Here is a 17221-nt window from a genome sequence, read left to right on the forward strand (position 1 = left end):
GCCTGCTGTGCCATCCAATAAGAACATGGTTGATTTTCTACCCCAAAATAGCTATCCCACCTTATTCCCATACCTTCCCATTCCCTCAGAAGTCAGCGTCTGAGTCTTGAATATAATCAACGGCTGAACATTCACAGCTCTCTGGGCTTTTTATAAATATATAAAAAGGAAGAGGCTGACCAGGGAGAACGTTGGACCCTAAGAGGATGAGAGGGGGGACTTAGTGGTAGGGGTTGGGGAAATGCTGAGGCCTTGAATAACTTTTTTGTTTCGGTCTTCACGGAGGAGGACGTGAATAGTTTGCCGGGTGTTAGCGATGGAAAGATGGTAGGAGTGGAGGGCCTGAATGACATTAATGTTACTAGAGAGGCAGTGCTCAACAGACTGGAGGGACTGATTGTAGACAAGTCCCCAGGACCGGATGGAATGCATCCAAGGGTTCTGAAAGAAATGGCGGAGGTGATAGTGGATGCCTTGATGATTATTTTCGAAACCTCGCTGGATTCCGGGGAAGTGCCAGAAGATTGGAAAACGGCTAATGTTACGCCGTTGTTTAAGAAGGGTGGCAGGCAAAAGGCAGGGAATTATAGCCAGTTAGTTTAACGTCTGTTGTAGGTAAAATGTTAGAATCCGTCATCAAGGAGAAAATAGCGAGGCATCTTGAGGAGATTAGTTTGAAAGAGCAGACGCAGCACAGTTTCATTAAGGGGAAGTCGTGTCTGACGAATTTATTGGGAGTTCTATGAGGATGTGTCTAGGGCAGTGGATAGAAGAGAGCTGGTGAATGTGGTGTTTCTTGATTTTCAGAAGGCGTTTGATAAGGTGCCGCACAAGAGGTTATTACAGAAGGTTAGGGGGCATGGAGTTGGGGGTAGGGTGTTAGCGTGGATAGGGGATTGGCTGTCAAATAGGAGGCAGAGAGTGGGGGTCAATGGGTGCTATTTGGATTGGCGGTTGGTGACTAGTGGAGTGCTCCAGGGGTCGGTGCTGGGGCCTCAGCTATTTACCATTTATATAGATGATCTGGAGGAGGGAACCGAGTGTATGGTGTCGAAATTTGCTGATGACACCAGGATTGGTGGAACGGCAAATTGTGCGGAGGGTGTGGAAAGTCTGCAGAAGGATCTAGATAGGCTGGGCGAATGGGCCAGGAACTGGCAAATGGAATGTAATGTTAGCAAGTGTGAAGTTGTCCACTTTGGTAGGAATAATGGTAGGAAGGACTATTACTTACGTGGCGAAAAACTGCAGCATGCAACGGTGCAGAGGGACCTCGGTTTCCTTGTGCATGAGTCGCACAAACCCAGCCTGCAGGTGCAGCAGGGTGGTCAGGAAGGCGAATGGGACGCTGGCCTTCATAGCGAGGGGGATTGAATATAAAAGTAGGGAGGTCTTGCTGCAACTGTACAGGGCACTGGTGAGGCCGCAGCTGGAGTACTGTGTGTAGTTTTGGTCGCCGCACTTACGCAAGGATATTTTGGCCTTGGAGGGAGTGCAGAGGAGGTTTACTAGGCTGATACCAGAGTTGAGGGGGTTGAACTATGAGGAGAGGCTGAATAAACTAGGTTTGTACTCGTTAGAGTTTAGAAGAATGAGGGGAGATCTCATTGAGACATATAAGATGATGAATGGGATGGATAGGATAGAGGTGGAGAGACTCTTCCCGCTCAGAAAGGACAGTAGGACTAGAGGGCACAGCCTCAAGATAAAGGGGGGGGGCAGTTTAGAACGGAGTTGAGGAGGAACTTCTTCACTCAAAGGGTGGTGAATCTCTGAAATTCTCTGCCAGTTGAAGTGGTGGAGGCTGCCTCGCTAAATATATTTAAGACGCGGGTTGATAGGTTTTTGATAGGCAACGGGATTAAGGGTTATGGGGAGAGGGCGGGAAAGTGGAACTGAGCCACGACAGATCAGTCATGATCTTATTGAATGGCAGGACAGGCTCGAAGGGCTAGATGGTCTACTCCTGCTCCTATTTCTTATGTTCTTATGTAGAGAATTTCAAAGATTCACAACCTTCTTGAATGAAGCAATTTCTCCACATTCCAGCCCTAATTGTTTGCGTCCTTACCCTGGTCTGCATTAGTTCAGTATTTTTCCAAATGATGCATTGACCTACCGAAAGGAGGTACCATTTCAAAGGCAAAGCTTTCCAGGAATAAATCTCCCAATATTTCCCACTGTTCATTCAAAATCCTTAATACTTCCTTCCAACTCGATTTCTCTCTGTCCATCCCATCACCCTCCACTGAAAATATAAACTGCAGGGGTCCAAATAATCATAGAATCTCTACAGTGCAGAAGGAGGCCATTCGGCCCATTCAACCTGCACTGACAATAATCCCTATCTCTGTAACCCCACGTATTTACCTTGCTAATCACCCTGACACGAAGGTGCAATTTAGCATGGTCAATCAACCCTAACCTGGACATCTTTGGATTGTGGGAGGAAACCGGAGAACCCGGAAGAAACGCACGCAGACATGGGGAGAATGTGCAAACTCCACACAGACAGTGACCCGAGACTGGAAGTGAACGCGGGTCCCTGGCGCTGTGAGGCTGCAGTGCCAACTGCCACCCGTATCTCTCTCTAGCTGACAAAATAACCTTATCCATTAATTCTCCATTATTTGATTAATAATTCAGTACTTGGTCTGACTTTAATTCAGCGGTATTGATAAACTAACAACTAGTAAAGTTCATGGCATATTTACTAAGAATCTTATTTAACTAAATAGCGATGATGCATCATAGAAACATCCTTGGATGAGACCAAAACCTGTGACGTACCAAACAGTGGCTTCTTTGCAAGTCACTCACCCCTTTCTCCTAGTTCATCCAAAAATGCTTGATGCCATCCTTTTTCATCCAATTTAAGCAAACAGTCAAGAAAGCACTCTGCAGACTGTATGACTGATTTCTCTTCCAATGACAGAATCTGCTGAGTATCAACTGGGGAGAGAGAACATTGCAGGTCTTAAACAAAATGAAATAATTAAGTTGCCAACATGAGTACCAAACAGAATGAAACATACAGGCCAGGAAGAACAATGCCAATGTACAAGGATTGCCATCTTTGGTTGGACATACTTCTGGAGATTCCAGGACATAACCACCCGTCTTTCCCATTGATCTCTTGCCTACGATTCCTGTGGCAGGTGGGGCGGGAAAATTCTGCCCCATGCGTCTGAGCGAGAGAGGGGAGAGTACGGCCAGAATTCACCCAAAAAAAAAATTCTAAGTGTCGAACTCGCGTGAAAACTCGAGTAATTCACGCTGTTTTCTTCAGTGGGAGTTGAGAGAAGAATGGTCCCACACTCTGTGCACTGCAGAGGCTACCAGGGTGAATATCATGAAATTTCAGGGGGCGGGGCCTATCCCCGCTGGAGAGGCTAAGACCAGTGTGCTGAGCGAGCCATTGCGCATGTGCTAATTGTCAGTGCCAAGATTAGCACATGTGCAGTAGTCCTGCACTGATGGCCTTGCAATTGCTGGCCAACTCAATCATTTGCCAGCCCCGCGACCACTCCCCCTCCCCCACCCCCACCCCTAACAGCCTGGTCGCTGCCCCCCAACCCTGAACATTCCCATGCCCAGCCCAATCCTCCCCCTCCCAGCCTGTCCCAATCTCCAGCCCTCCACTGCTCAACAGTTAAACCCCACTTCACAGTGCCGACTCACCCTTTCCCCCGCACCCACCGGTCCCCCAAAGCAGGCTGACCGCACCCATGGCACTGCTGCAGCGGGATGGGAGAATCGCGGCCATGTGTGTCCGATATCAGAATCCAGCTTTCCAGCAGCACTCCTCCCATTAAAAATGACAAAAAAAGTAAGGCTCAAGTAACAGAATTTTTTTTAATTGCAATAAATGCACACATATAAAAAATACGAAAGACAGCAGGGGCGGCATGGTGACACAGTGATTAGCACTGCTGCCTCACAGCGCCAGGGACAGGGCTCAAATCCTGGCTTGGGTCACTGTCTGTGTGGAGTTGGCACGTTCTCCCCGTGTCTGTGTGGGTTTCCTCCGGGTGGTTCGGTTTCCTCCCACAGTCCAAAGATGTGCAGGTCAGGTTGATTGGCCATACTAAATTGTCACTTAGTGTCGGGGGGGCTAACAAGGTTAATACATGGGGATAGGGGCTGGGTGAGATTATGTTTGGTGCAGAGTTGATGGGAAAATGACCTCCTTCTGCACTGTCGATATTCTATGATTCCACAAATTAGTTTTTTGTATGTTTTTGTGCGATAGGTACAAACAATCAACCTTTTTGTAGTTTGACCTTTTCAACATAATAAGAATATTTCTCAGGGGATCCACCATTACTCTTGGGAGATCAAAAGAGTTCCATGGCTGGAAACATTCGGGAAACCCTGGGAGACAGTAACAGAGTTAATGCTCCAGGTCGATGATCCTTCACCAGAACTGGCAAATGTTAAAAATTCCAATGTTTTAAGCAAGTACAGAGGCAGGGAAAAGGGCAGGGAGGAAGAGGACAAAGGAAATTTCTGTGATAGCAGCGAAAGCAGAAGAGATTGAATGCCAAAATGAGTTACGGTGCACAGAAAAGGAGATGGTAATGGGATGAGTATAGAAACAAAGACAGTCTAGAGGAGATATAAATGGGAATAGCAGAACCATCACCAAAAGCTGCAAAAAAAGGCTGGTGTTTGATGCCAATGTGGTACATGGACATTTTTATGCTGACGGTAGGCCCAGAGTAATGACTATCATCTTTATAGGGGCAACATGCAAGCATGGCTGTTATCATTATCAGGAGTAATGTGCAGCAGGGTGCAAACATGAGCACCGTATTTATTAGGAGCAATGTGCAGCAGGGCGCAAGCTGGGCAGCATATTGGGAGGAATGTGCAGCAGGATGCAAGCATGGGCTCCATCTTTATTTGGGGCAATGTGCAGCAGGGTGGAAGCATGGGCACCATCTTTATTGGGAGCAATGTGCAGCAGGGCTCATGGACTAGTTCTAGCAGTAGGAGGAGAGAATGTTCACGCTGGAACGACAGTGATAGATTTTGTAAATTCCTTTTATAGGGGTTTGGGAAAGTAGGATTTGCAGATGAGGGAATACTATCTTTTCCATGTGGGATATTTGACTGCAGTTCATATTGGTCAGTATTTCTAAACTCTGTCTCATTGGACCAGTAATGTAAGTGGATTGCCAATTCCTGTGAGTGTTAGACCATACTGCCTCTCCGCACTCTTTCCCTGGCTGCCACTCAGGGTTCCAGGCTGCAAACTGCAGCAGTGACATCATTCGACATCTATGAAGGCATGGACCAGTGTGCATATGCAGATGGGTATCGGTGGCCAGCCTATGCCATCATATTCCATCCACATGAGACACAGTGGAAAATAAATGTGAGAAGTGGTTATGACCAAAAATTGTCAAATTTAATGTTGAGGCTAGATGGCTCTAAAATGAAAAGGCGAGGCCTTGAGCTTCACTGGAGCAGCACAGGAGCCCCAGGAGAGAAAGATCAGAATGAGAGTGGGGCGGAGAATTAAAATGGCAAGGAATTGGCAGTTCCAGGTCATGCTGGTGGATTGAATGGATGTGCTCCATTTGGTTTGCCTTCTACCATCCTGGCAATCGCATGGTAAAACGACAATGGAGTTGTTGAGTAATCACAGCTATCAATCTTTATCAACGTGTCTGCAAAAGATCAGGCATGGGTTGAGGAACCCCCTACTGTGGGAGAAAACTTTTGGGAGCCATGGATGTGAGTTTCCGTGCCCCTTGTGTTTCATGGTGGTGGAGGTAGCTCACCATTGAACCAGAAAATCCGCTGGTCAATGCAGTTTCCTATTGTACGAATTCCAGCTCCCCACCTCAGCTGCCGGGAAACCCACCCTACAAGTTTGCTGTCAGCGGGACCGGAAAATCCCAAGTGACAAATCAAAAACACTTCCTGTTTAATGAGTGCCAATTTTGTTGCTGATCAATGATCACTTGGCATCCAAAGACATTTCTTTTCTGTAATCAGAGCCTCTTGGGAGTGTCTACAAGAAAAAATTTAAACTATCAAAAAGATAAGGCAGAATGGTGGCACAGTTGTTAGCACTACTGTCTTACAGCTCCAGGGACCCAGATTCAATTCTGGCCTTGGATGATTGTGTGGAGTTTGCACATTCTCACCATGCCTGCAAGGGTTTCTTCCCACATTCCAGCTCTTCTTTGAGATAGTTCCTCTGATCATTCCCAGCTCTCCAAGCGGAATGGCGAGGCCGGTTTAATGTTTTACCCGAGATGTGCCACCTTCAAACATTGCGACATTTACTGGGTGCTGCATTGGCCTTGCTAAATTGTCCCTTAAGTGTCCAACGAAATGCAGGTTAGGTGGATTGGCCACGCTAAATTGCCCCTTAGTGTCCACAGATGTGTAGGTTAAATGGATTAGTCACGGTAAATGTATGGGATCACAGGGATAGGGCAGGGGAGAGGGCCAGGATAAGATACTCTGTCAGAGAGTTGGTGCAGACCTGATGGGCTGACTGGCCTCTTCTGCACTGTAGGGATTCTATGATAAAAGCAAAATACTGCAGATGCTGAAAATGTGAAATAAAATTGAAAATGCTGGAAACACTCAATGGGTCCAGAAGAATCTATGGAGAGAGAAACACAGTTAACATCTGGAGTCCATTAGGACTCTTCTTAATCCAAAAGCTGCCCCACTTGTCATAGATGGCAGAATTTGGCCCTGTACATTTTTATTTGGACAATTAAAGACTTAGTTGTCAGGGAACTATATAATCCAGACTATGTGGCAATGACAACAATGTCTTTAGGCTCCTGTTACAACCAAGAAACAGCTTTCCCCATGAAGTCTTGCTGTTTGAAAGTGAAAGCATTCCTGAGACTGTATCTGCAGCCTGAATCCATCTTCTGTGACAGATCTACAAATTAAATAAGATGGTAGTTATTGAGTGAAATGGCTTAGCAGACATGCCCTTTGGACCTTCCTTTATATTCAGTCCTAGCAGCACCTCATTCCAAAACCGTTTATAGGTCATAGCATCCCTACAGTGCAGAAGGAGGCCATCCAGCCCATCAAGTATGCACCCACCACAATCCTACCCAGGCCCTGTCCCCGCAACCCCACATATTTATCCCGCTAATCCCCTGACACTAGGGTCAATTTAGCATGGCCCGTGAACCTAACCTGCACATCTTTGGACTGTGGGAGGAAACCGGGGCATCTGGAAGAAATCCACGGGGGGGGGGGGGGGGGGGGGGGGGGAAAGAAGGTGCAAACTCCACACAGACAGTGACCCGAGGCTGGAACTGAACTTGGATCCCTGGCGCTGTGAGGCAGCAGTGCTAACCCACTGTGCCGTCTAGTTTCAACGCAAAATACTGCAGACGCTGGATTCCGAAACGAAAACAGAAAAGCTCTGGAAAGTCTCAGCAGGTCTGCAGCATCCGAGGAACACAGTAAAAAGTCTGACAACACCAGGTTTTAGTCCAACCTATTTATTTGATAATATTCTCACAAGCTTTCGAGGGGTTACCCTCTTCGTCAGGTGAATGGAGAGTTCTGGCCTCAGACAGAGCATATAAAGCACAGACAGTTTAGAGATTACTGATTAAAATGCGAATCCTTACACCTAACCTGCTGTTCAAGACCTGAAGTGATAGCCAAGTTCCGCACACATGAGGACGGTCTCAACAGGGATCTTGGGTTCATGTCGCACTATCTGTAACCCCCGTGACTTGCCTGGGTTTGCAAAACCTCACTTACTGTACTGTCTGGAGACAATACACATCTCTTTAAACTGTGATCAGTGCTCCTTCCACTCACATTGTCAGCCACTTCAGGTCTTGAACAGCAGGTTAGGTGTAAGGATTCGCATTTTAATCAGTAATCTCTAAACTGTCTGTGCTTTATATGCTCTGTCTGAGGCCAGAACTCTCCATTCACCTGACGAAGAGGGTAACCCCTCGAAAGCTTGTGAGAATATTATCAAATAAATAGGTTGGACTAAAACCTGGTGTTGTCAGACTTTTTACTGTGTTTACGCCAGTCCAACGCCGGCATACCCGCATCCGAGGAAGCCACAAAGTGGAGTGCCGGCGTTGGACTGGGGTGGGCACAGTAAGAAGTCTCACAACAGCAGTTTAAAAGTCCAACAGGTTTATCTGGTATCACGAGCTTTTGGCGCATTGCTCCTTCACCTGATAACTCTTTACAGCACCTGTGGAGAGAGATAGAGCCAACATTTCAAGTCTGGGTGAGCTTGCATTAGAGCTCTGTGGAAGGGGCATCTAGACTCAAAATGTTGGCTTTACTGTTTAGTTTAATTGAGGGGCAATTTTAACCAAATTCGCTAGGTGGACTTTGTAAATTTTGCATCCTCTCCATCCGGAGTAGGATGGGGTGGACTGGGTTTGGCCAGACGTCAGTATGGGGCAGGGCAGGTGCAGGTTAAAAAAAAACACACCAGCGTGGAGGAGGGGGTTAAAAAGATGCAACACCTTAAGCTTTTTATGTAAGTCAAAAGCAATAAACCATACCTTGCGTAAAAAAATTAGACAGGAATCCATGGATGTAAGCTGGACGCAAGATGCTGGTTATGTAGCCTCTCCAGATTCTCAAGTTGTTTTTCTCAGCCTCGGTCATTTTAAGATCTCTCGAGGAGAAACACCCACTTCTTGTCTGTACAATCCTCTTCTCTCTCACCCAGCTTCTTGCCATCCATTTAAATACACACCAGTTCCGGGACTCCGCCTACAACAGCGCAATTTCCAGTAAATCATGTGGCAGGCAAGCCGGGAGCTGCGAGGATACAGAAACTTAGCGTTTATTGGACGTCGGCTTCTCGTTTAAGTTAGAGATTAAGTTTTATACAATGGCCAGTAACTTTTCTGCTTCCGTGTAATTGTGATGTGGCGATGCCGTCTTTGAACCGGGGTAAACACAGTACTGTGAGACTTCTTACTCCGTGTAATTGACCGGGGGGGGGGCGTCACCAGCGCAACTTTGTTTAAACTTTTCTCACAATTAGTATCGGTTTCGATTTCTTCCTTTCCTTTTCAGCTGCTGATGTTTTGCTGTGTTTTGACCCTGTCTCTTCAACCTGCTACCATTCTGCCCTCCACCTTTCGAGATCTGCTCTTAAACTCAAGGAAGCTGCAAAGTCTTTCATGTTGACCCATCCTCCCACTGCATTACCTCTCTAATTAGTCCCCACTTTTGGTACACAAGTCTTAATTGTTGCCAAATCCCATTCACCTTTCCTCCTGCAATGTCCACTGACCAACACTGATTCCCTGTCTGGCAATGCCTCAATTGGCAGAATTTTCCCATCCTACCTGCCATGGGAATTGGAGTGGGCAAAGGGCAGATCATTTGATTTGATTTATTATTGTCACATGTACTAACATATTAGTAAAAAGTATTGTTTCTTGCGAGCTATACAGACAAAGCATACCGTTCATGGAGAGGGAAAGGAGAGAGTGCAGAATGTAGTGTTGCAGTCACAGCTGGGGTGTAGAGAAAGGTCAACTTAGTGCAAGGTAGGTCCATCCAAAAGAAGCTGTTCTTGAGTCAGTTGGTACGCGTCCTCAGACTTTTGGATCTTTTTCCTGATGGAAGAAGGTGGGAAAGAGAATGTCCGGATCACGGAAAGGTCTGTTGACCATGGGCGGGATTTTCCGGTTTCAGAATTCAGAAAACCACGCCCAATTTTTTTTAAAAAATGAAGAAAATCTCACCCATGTTTTCAAGTCTTTCCGTAGCCCTGCCATTCCCTACCTCTGCAGCCCCACAACCCTCCGATATCTACCCTCCCTCCATTCTGATTGCTTCAGCACTCCTGATTTAATGGCTCCACCATTGGTGGCTGTGCCTTCCACTGCCTGGGGTTTCAAATTCCAGAATTCCCCCCCTAAACCTCTGCCTCACTACCTCACTTTCTTCAGGATATTCTTTGACCAACCTCTAAGTTTGAAGCTTGTTTATTAGTGTCACAAGAAGGCTTATATTAAACACTGCAGTGAAGTTACTTTGAAAATCATCTGCCTTAATATTTATCTCCTCACGTGGCTCAGTGACAATGTTTGCCTGCTAATGAACCTATGAAGTGCTTTGGGACATTTTGCCACATTAAAGGCACTATATAAATGCAGCATGTCGTACCGTGGTTTGATGTGCATCAGTGTTTCTCAGCCCCTCCGCTGAGCTAACTGCGTTGCTTCCTACACCTGAAAACCTGTCCATTGTTGAGCAAAAATGTTCCCAGTTCAACTGTTCATTCAGGAACCTTGTGCTCTCCAGCTTGCCAGCTTTCGAGCAGCAAGGTTGTTCCTGTCCTGTTGTTTATACTCCTCTGGTTCACTGGCCCGTCAAGAACTTTTACTTGCCAAGGTTGCCTTGGTCGCCACACTGCTTTGTGGCCAACCTGGCCTGCCAGAGTTCAAATTGAAGGGCCAGTGAGAGAAAGTGAGAGGTAGACCTGTTTCTGGCTGGGAGGTAGAGATCACATTGTAAAAGAGGCAGGTACTGTATAACACTAATGAGCATCCTGCATTGGTTTCAAACATGGGCTCACTGAATCTTGCAGAACAGGAGGAAGGGGTTAAAAATCATTGAGTGCAGCAAAGTTCCTGGGAAACTGCTAGGACTGCAAGGTGCAGCAGGAAAAATGATGGACAAGGAGGTGGGGGGGGGGGCTTTCATAAATGACAAGAGGGTTGCAACTACATATATCACTGCTTTCCAGGTTACAGGTGATTTGATAGAAGCTATAAGTCCACATGGACCACAGATATGTGTACTATGGGGGCAACTGGATATTGTAATTAGGCAAGCATAGAGTTAGTTAAATACTATTATAGAAACAAATGAAGAAATCAAAACTAGTAGTTGGAATTGGGAATTGGATATTGGCTACCTTCCAATAAGTGTACCATTTCGATTGGTGTATGGAAATTATTTGCAGAGTCAAAGAGTCATAGAGAGATACAACACAGAAACAGGCCCTTCAGCCCAATCAGTCCATGCATCCCAATTGCCCTCTAATCCTTTCCCATCCATGTACTTATCCAAATGTTTTTTTAAATGTTGCTATCAAACCTGCCTTAACCATTTCCTCTGGCAATAGTTAAGTTGCAGATGAACCTCCGGGTATAATTACCATTGTATTCCTTTGTTTGGGGAACTTTAGACCATGTGGTGGGAACCACCCTGCTATAGCTGGAATGAAGGTCTTAAACCAGAACTCGGAGAGTCGGTTGACCATTCAGGTAAGTGAGGTATAAAATAGCTGAATAGCTGTGTGGAACTCCCCTAACAGAGATCATTCAGGCAATCGTGTCTATGCTGGCGCTTTGAGAGACTATTTAGTTCACCCCTGCCACTTTCCACATAATCCTGGGTGGCGCAGTGTTAGCACTGTTGCCTCACAGTACCAAGGACCCAGATTCGATTCCCAGCTTGGGTTACTGCCTGCATGTGGAGGTGATGGCCTCGTGGTATAATTGTTGGACTATTAATCCAGAAACCCAATTAATGCTCTGGGGACCCGGGATCAAATCCTGCCACAGCAGGTTGTGGAATTTGAATTCAGTAAAAAGGACCTGGAATTAAGAATCCACTGATGACCATGAAACCATTGTTAATTGTTGGAAAAACTTTTCTGGTAAATATAGGGCAGCGTGGTGGCACAGTGGTAAGCACTGCTGTCTCACAGAGCCAGGAACCCGGCTTAGGTCACTGTCTGTGCGGAGTCTGCACATTCTCCCTGTCTGTGTTGGTTATCTCCGGGTACTCCGGTTTTCTCCCACAGTCCAAAAGATGTCCTGGTTATGTGCATTGGCTATGTTAAATTCTCCCTCAGTGTACCCGAACAAGTGCTGGAATGTGGCAACTAGGAGTTTTTTTTTAAGAGGCACGATGGCACGGTGGTTAACACTGCGGCCTCATAGTGCCAGGGATCTGGGTTCAAATCCGGCCTCGGGTCACTGTCTGTGTGGAGTCTGCACATTCTCCTCGTGTCTGCATGGGTTTCCTCAAGATGCTCTGGTTTCCTCCCACAGTCCAAAGATGTGCGGGTTAGCTGGATTGGCTATGCTAAATTGACTAGCGTCAGGGGGATTAGCTAGGGTAAATATGAGTGGTTACGGGAATATGGACTGGGTGAGATTGTGTTTGCTGCAGACTCAATGGGCTGCGTGGCCTCCTTCTGCACTGTTATTCTATGAATCTGCATGTTCTTCCCATGTCTGTGTGGGTTTCCTTCAAGTGCTCTGGTTTCTTCCCACCGTCTGAAAGACGTGCTGGTTAGGTGCATTGGCTATGCTAAATTCTCCCTCAGTGTACCCGAAGAGGTGCCAGAGTGTGGTGACTAGGGGATTTTCACAGTAACTTCATTGCAGTGTTCATGTAAGCCTACTTGTGACACCAATCAATAAAACTTAAACTTTCTTCCTTTCTAGTATTTTGTCAGTTCCCTGTTTAATAGTACTATTTGCTTCCATCGCCCTTTCGGACAATGCACTCTAGATCAGCAACTACAACTTCTATTTAGATAGCACCTTTAAGATAATAAAATGTAATAAAATGGGCTGCGGGGCTGGAGGAGATTACAGAGATGTGGAGGAGCTAGGCCATGGAGAGATCGGAAAACAAGAATGAGAATTTTAAAATCAAGGTGTTGCTTAATTCAGAACTAGGGATAAGTTCTCTATGTCGATGAACACAGAGGGAGAAATGTGATAGATTTTATACTGTTCAAGATGGGTGGAGCAGGTAGGGCAAAGTAAGCCAGGGAAAGGTAGGAGGAGGGGAAATTGGACAAAAATGTTTTGGGCACAAGACAGAGGAAGTGTTAATGATAGGTTTGAGGACTAAAAAAGTGCTGATAGGGGTGGTTTTGGTAAACACCTTGTCAAACATCAGGGGGAAGTGGAAAGCAATGAAAGCAAACATGGTGAAAGAGGTAGACTAAAATCCTGTTGGAAAGAAGTACTTCAAGGGTAGGCATTCCTGGAAGAGAAGTGACAATGAATTAAACGCTATAATAAAAGCAAAATACTGTGGGTGCTGGTGTCTTGTTCAGCCTCAGACAGTGGTACGAGAGAGGAATGGAGTCTGTAGAGAGGATTGAAGACAATGCATTCTGATTCCCATAAGATTGGTTGGAGAAAAGATTACAGCACTAGACACTGAACAAGCCATCTGTTAACTTAGAATGACTGGAGAGGGCGAGAGGTTGGAGTTGGGTGCTGTTAGTGTACCACCTGAAGATTTATTTATTTTTATTCATTCATGAGACATGGGTGTTGCTGGGTGGCCAGCATTTATTGCCCATCCTTGTTGCCTCAGGGCAGTTGAGAGTCAACCACATTGTGACGACTCTGGAGTCACATGTAGGCCAGACCGGGTAAGGAGGGTGGATTTCCTTCCCTACAGGATATTAGTGAACCAGATGAGTTTTTCCAACAATTGTTTCATGGTCATCAGTAGATTCTTAAATCCAGATTTTTTTTATTGAATTCAAATTTCATCATTTGCTGTGGTGGGATTTGAACCCAGGTCCCCAGAACATTTGCTGAGTTTCTAGATTAATAGTCTAGCGATAAAACCATTAGGCCATCACCTTCCCTTATGCTGTGAGTGTTGCCAAGGGGCAGCGTGTAAATAAGAAAATGTAGTCTGCATTGTTTTCTACAGTTCCTTACGTAGAGCAATCATTACACAGTGACAGGTTACTGCAACCTGTTCTAATTTTCAGGATATTTGACTATTGCTATTAGTACATTTACAAATCATTCTGATGCTCAGAAAGCTCAGCATCAGGTTGAGATGCTCCAGTTCCCTCTCACAATCCAAAGATATGCAGGTTAAGTTGATTGGCCATGGTAAATTGTCCCTTGGTGTCCCAAGGTGAGTAGGTTAGGGGGATTAGTGGGGTTATGGGAATAGGACCTTGATTAGATGTTCTTTCAAGTGTCAGTGGAAACTTGATGGGCCGATTGGCCTGTTTCTGCACTGTAGGAATTCTAACTATTCTGTAATATTCTAACTGTCTCTATTTGTTGCCAGTTGTTATGTAATCAATGGAAATAGATTATTAGCTTGAAAATTGAACTTGAAAATTCATAAAACCATTTTATAAATGTTGACATTGCCAAATTTAAATCAATTGTCACCATTCATTGTTTATAAATTCTGTCAAGCAATAACAAAACAATCTTATTAAAACATTCACAGCATGGGCGAGGCTTTTATACAAGCAGACATCTGAGATACGGTGATAAGTTCAACATACCTTTGTTACTAATCTGTAATAAAACTGGAAATAATTTATTTCCCTTCTCCCAGTAGGTTACATATCACCATTCAAACTTGAAATGGAAGGAACATAGAAGGTAGGAGCAGGAGGAGGCCGTTTGGCCCTCGAGCCTGCTCCAAAGTATTTTGGATGAGTTTTCAGGCTTAAGAAGGCCATCTGTCAAAGACTTTCACCTTGAGTTTTCGCATAGTTGGACATAGGAAAAATCTTTAAATTCTGCCCCATCAAGAGGGGGACATGATTGTGATGTATAACAGTATGAGGGGCATTGATAGACAAGAAGAAACATTTCCCCTTGGTGGAGGGATCAAATGCCAGGAGATATAGATTTAAGTGGCAAGAGGTTTAGAAGGGATGAGAGGAAAAATCTTTTCACCCAAAGGGTGGTGGGAGTCTGGAACTCACTGTCTGAAAGGCTGGTGGAGACAGAGACCCTCATAGCTTTTAAGTTGTACTTAGATTGATACTTGCAATGCCAAGGCCTACTAGGCTATGGGCCAAATACCGGAAAGTGGGACTGGAATTAGGCGACCTGTGCAGATGTGATGGGCCAAGGGCCTTTTCTGTGTTGTACACTTCCATGTCTTATCCTAAATTATTTCACACCAGAAATTTCTTTCCTGGTTCCCACAGGTTATTTTTGGGGATTTGAATTTTGTAGAAACACAGACATTTGCAACATGAAAGGAGGCCATTCAATCCATCACATCTATGCTGGCTCGCTGTGAAACCAATTGAAAGTGACCTCATTGCTCTCTCCTTAAATCTTCCTCTTCTTCAAATATGTATCCAGTTTCCCCTTAGAAGAGTCAATGAAGCCTGCTTCACTGCCTGGCAAAGATTGCAGTCTCAATAGAAATAGGAACAGGAGTAGGCCATTAGGTCCCTCAAACCTGCCCTGTTGTTCAATAAGATCATCAATACCACTTGCTAGACTCATTCCTATATCCTTATTTCCTTAGAGTTCAAGAATCAATCTGCCTGTCTGTTCAACCATCCAGCCCAGCCTTGAATATACTCAATGACTAAGGATCCACAGCATGAGGGGGATGTGTGGAAGAGTTTCAAAGATTCATCATCCTGGTGAAGAGGTTGCTCCTCATCTCAGTCTTAAGTGGCCAATGTGTTCATCTGATTTGATTTGATTTGTTATTGTCACATGTATAAGTGAAAAGTATTAATTCTTGCATGCCATACAAAGCACACCACTCAGAGAAGGAAAGGAGGGTGCAGAATGTAGTATACAGTTATAGCTAGGGTGTAGAGAAAGATTGGAGTTTTAAAAGGATAGAATGAAAATAAAAGAGAGGGTATGCTGGGCACAGCATACAAGAAGTCACCACATTCCAGCACCATCTTAGGATTGTGACTAGAGAGTTCTGACTCTACCTGGTCATGTCTTCAACAACTATCTGGGCAAAGACATTTCTTCTCATTCACATTGTGGTAATTTTATATTGATGACTTTGTCACCAATTCCTCAGCCAGCATAGTCTTAATCACTTCATAAGTGCCAACACAAATGGATAGGATATAAAATAGTCTCTGTTGGCTGTTATGAGTGGTATCACATATGGCAAAAATGTATACTGCTTATTAAATATGTTTTAATTAATTTTGGGTAATGGTCTGGGGATTACTTGTAAGCTCATTCATATGACAGGTGTGGGCGGGAAATATATATCATGTAAAAAAAGTAATGTAATTGAACAAGGATTCAGCACAGCAATGGGAATGGCATATTAACGTGCATTGCATACAAATGAATTTGATATTTAATCTTCCTCCATTCCATAGCGCAATCAAAACTAGAAATGATATTTTCATTGTGTGTAGGTAAACCCTCAATTGACGTTTCTAACCACAGGAGTTATTTTTTAAAACAATCATTTGGTAGTACAAATCTTAAATATTGCTGAGACATACTGCCGAATCTTTTATCTCGCACTCATTAGGATAGAATTGCAAGAATACCAAATTTCAAGGGAATGACAAATTTATACCACATGAGAAAAGGTTGTTGATTGATTGGTTGGGAAGTGAATTCTGATTGGTGGCTTCTGCCCTGATGAGTGCAAGGTGAAGAGCTTCCATAACGTCTTTTTCCTCAGCAATACGCAAGTGATTTTTAAAAATTTCATGGGACGGCAGTATCCCTAGCAAGGTCGGCATTTGTTGTCCATCCCTTATTGCCTTTGTGGTGGTCTTCCATGATCTGATTGAGTGGCACAAGACTCATGGACTGACTCAAATTCCCCTATTTCTCTTGAACTTACTTAGAATGATAGAATCTCTACAGTGCAGAAAGAGGTCATTTGACACTTCAAGCCTGCTCCGCCATTCATTATGATTATGGCTGATTGTCCAACTCAGTAGCCTGATCCCACCTTGCGCCCCCCCCCCCCCCCCCCCCCTCCGCCCGCCATATCCTTTTATTCACTTCATCCCAATTGTTATATTTAACTGCTTCTTGAAAATATTCAATGTTTTGGCTTCAACTCTTTTATGGTAGCAAATTCCATTACCACTCTCTGGGTGAAGAAATTTCTCTTCATCTCTGTCCTAAACAGTCTACCCTGCATCCTCAGACAGTGACCCCCTGGTTCTGGTGACTATCAGAAACATTCTTCTTGCAACCACCCTGTCAAGTCCTGTTAGAATTTTATAGATTTCTATGACATCACCGCTCATTCTTCTGAACTCCAAAGAATACAATTCTAACCATCTGATTCTCTCCTCATACATCTGTCCCATCGTCTCGGGAATCAATCTGGTAGAACTTTTTTACACTCGCACTATAGTAAGAACATCCTTTCTCAGATAAAGAGACCAAACTGTACAAACTGATTAAGACTATCCAGGTGTGGCCTCACCCAGGCCCTGTATAATTGCAGCAAGACATCTCTG

The 17221-nt window shown here is 44.8% G+C and overlaps 1 protein-coding gene and 1 long non-coding RNA gene across 3 annotated transcripts in view; one reads left to right on the plus strand and one right to left on the minus strand.

Moving 5' to 3' along the window:
- LOC145342869 (antiviral innate immune response receptor RIG-I-like) overlaps positions 1-17221 on the minus strand; it is an 86893-nt gene that overhangs the window by 44290 nt on the left and 25382 nt on the right. The window contains exons 2-3 of one of the 2 annotated variants that reach the window (XM_080188406.1): positions 8535-8796; positions 2821-2952 (exon numbers count right to left, since the gene is read on the minus strand). In XM_080188406.1, coding sequence (XP_080044532.1) covers positions 2821-2952; positions 8535-8715 — 313 coding nt within the window. In that variant the 5' untranslated portion in view covers positions 8716-8796. The remainder of the gene's footprint in view (positions 1-2820; positions 2953-8534; positions 8797-17221) is intronic. The other variant, XM_080188408.1, reaches the window with a different exon arrangement.
- On the plus strand, positions 8806-16636 carry LOC145342871 (uncharacterized). Its single transcript, XR_013886657.1, has 3 exons — positions 8806-8931; positions 11186-11264; positions 15277-16636. It is a non-coding gene; the product is annotated as an uncharacterized LOC145342871 (long non-coding RNA).

The sequence above is a fragment of the Carcharhinus amblyrhynchos genome, chromosome 5 (assembly GCF_965287045.1).
Source record: "Carcharhinus amblyrhynchos chromosome 5, sCarAmb.v2.hapA, whole genome shotgun sequence".
Classification (NCBI taxonomy): Eukaryota; Metazoa; Chordata; class Chondrichthyes; order Carcharhiniformes; family Carcharhinidae; genus Carcharhinus; species Carcharhinus amblyrhynchos.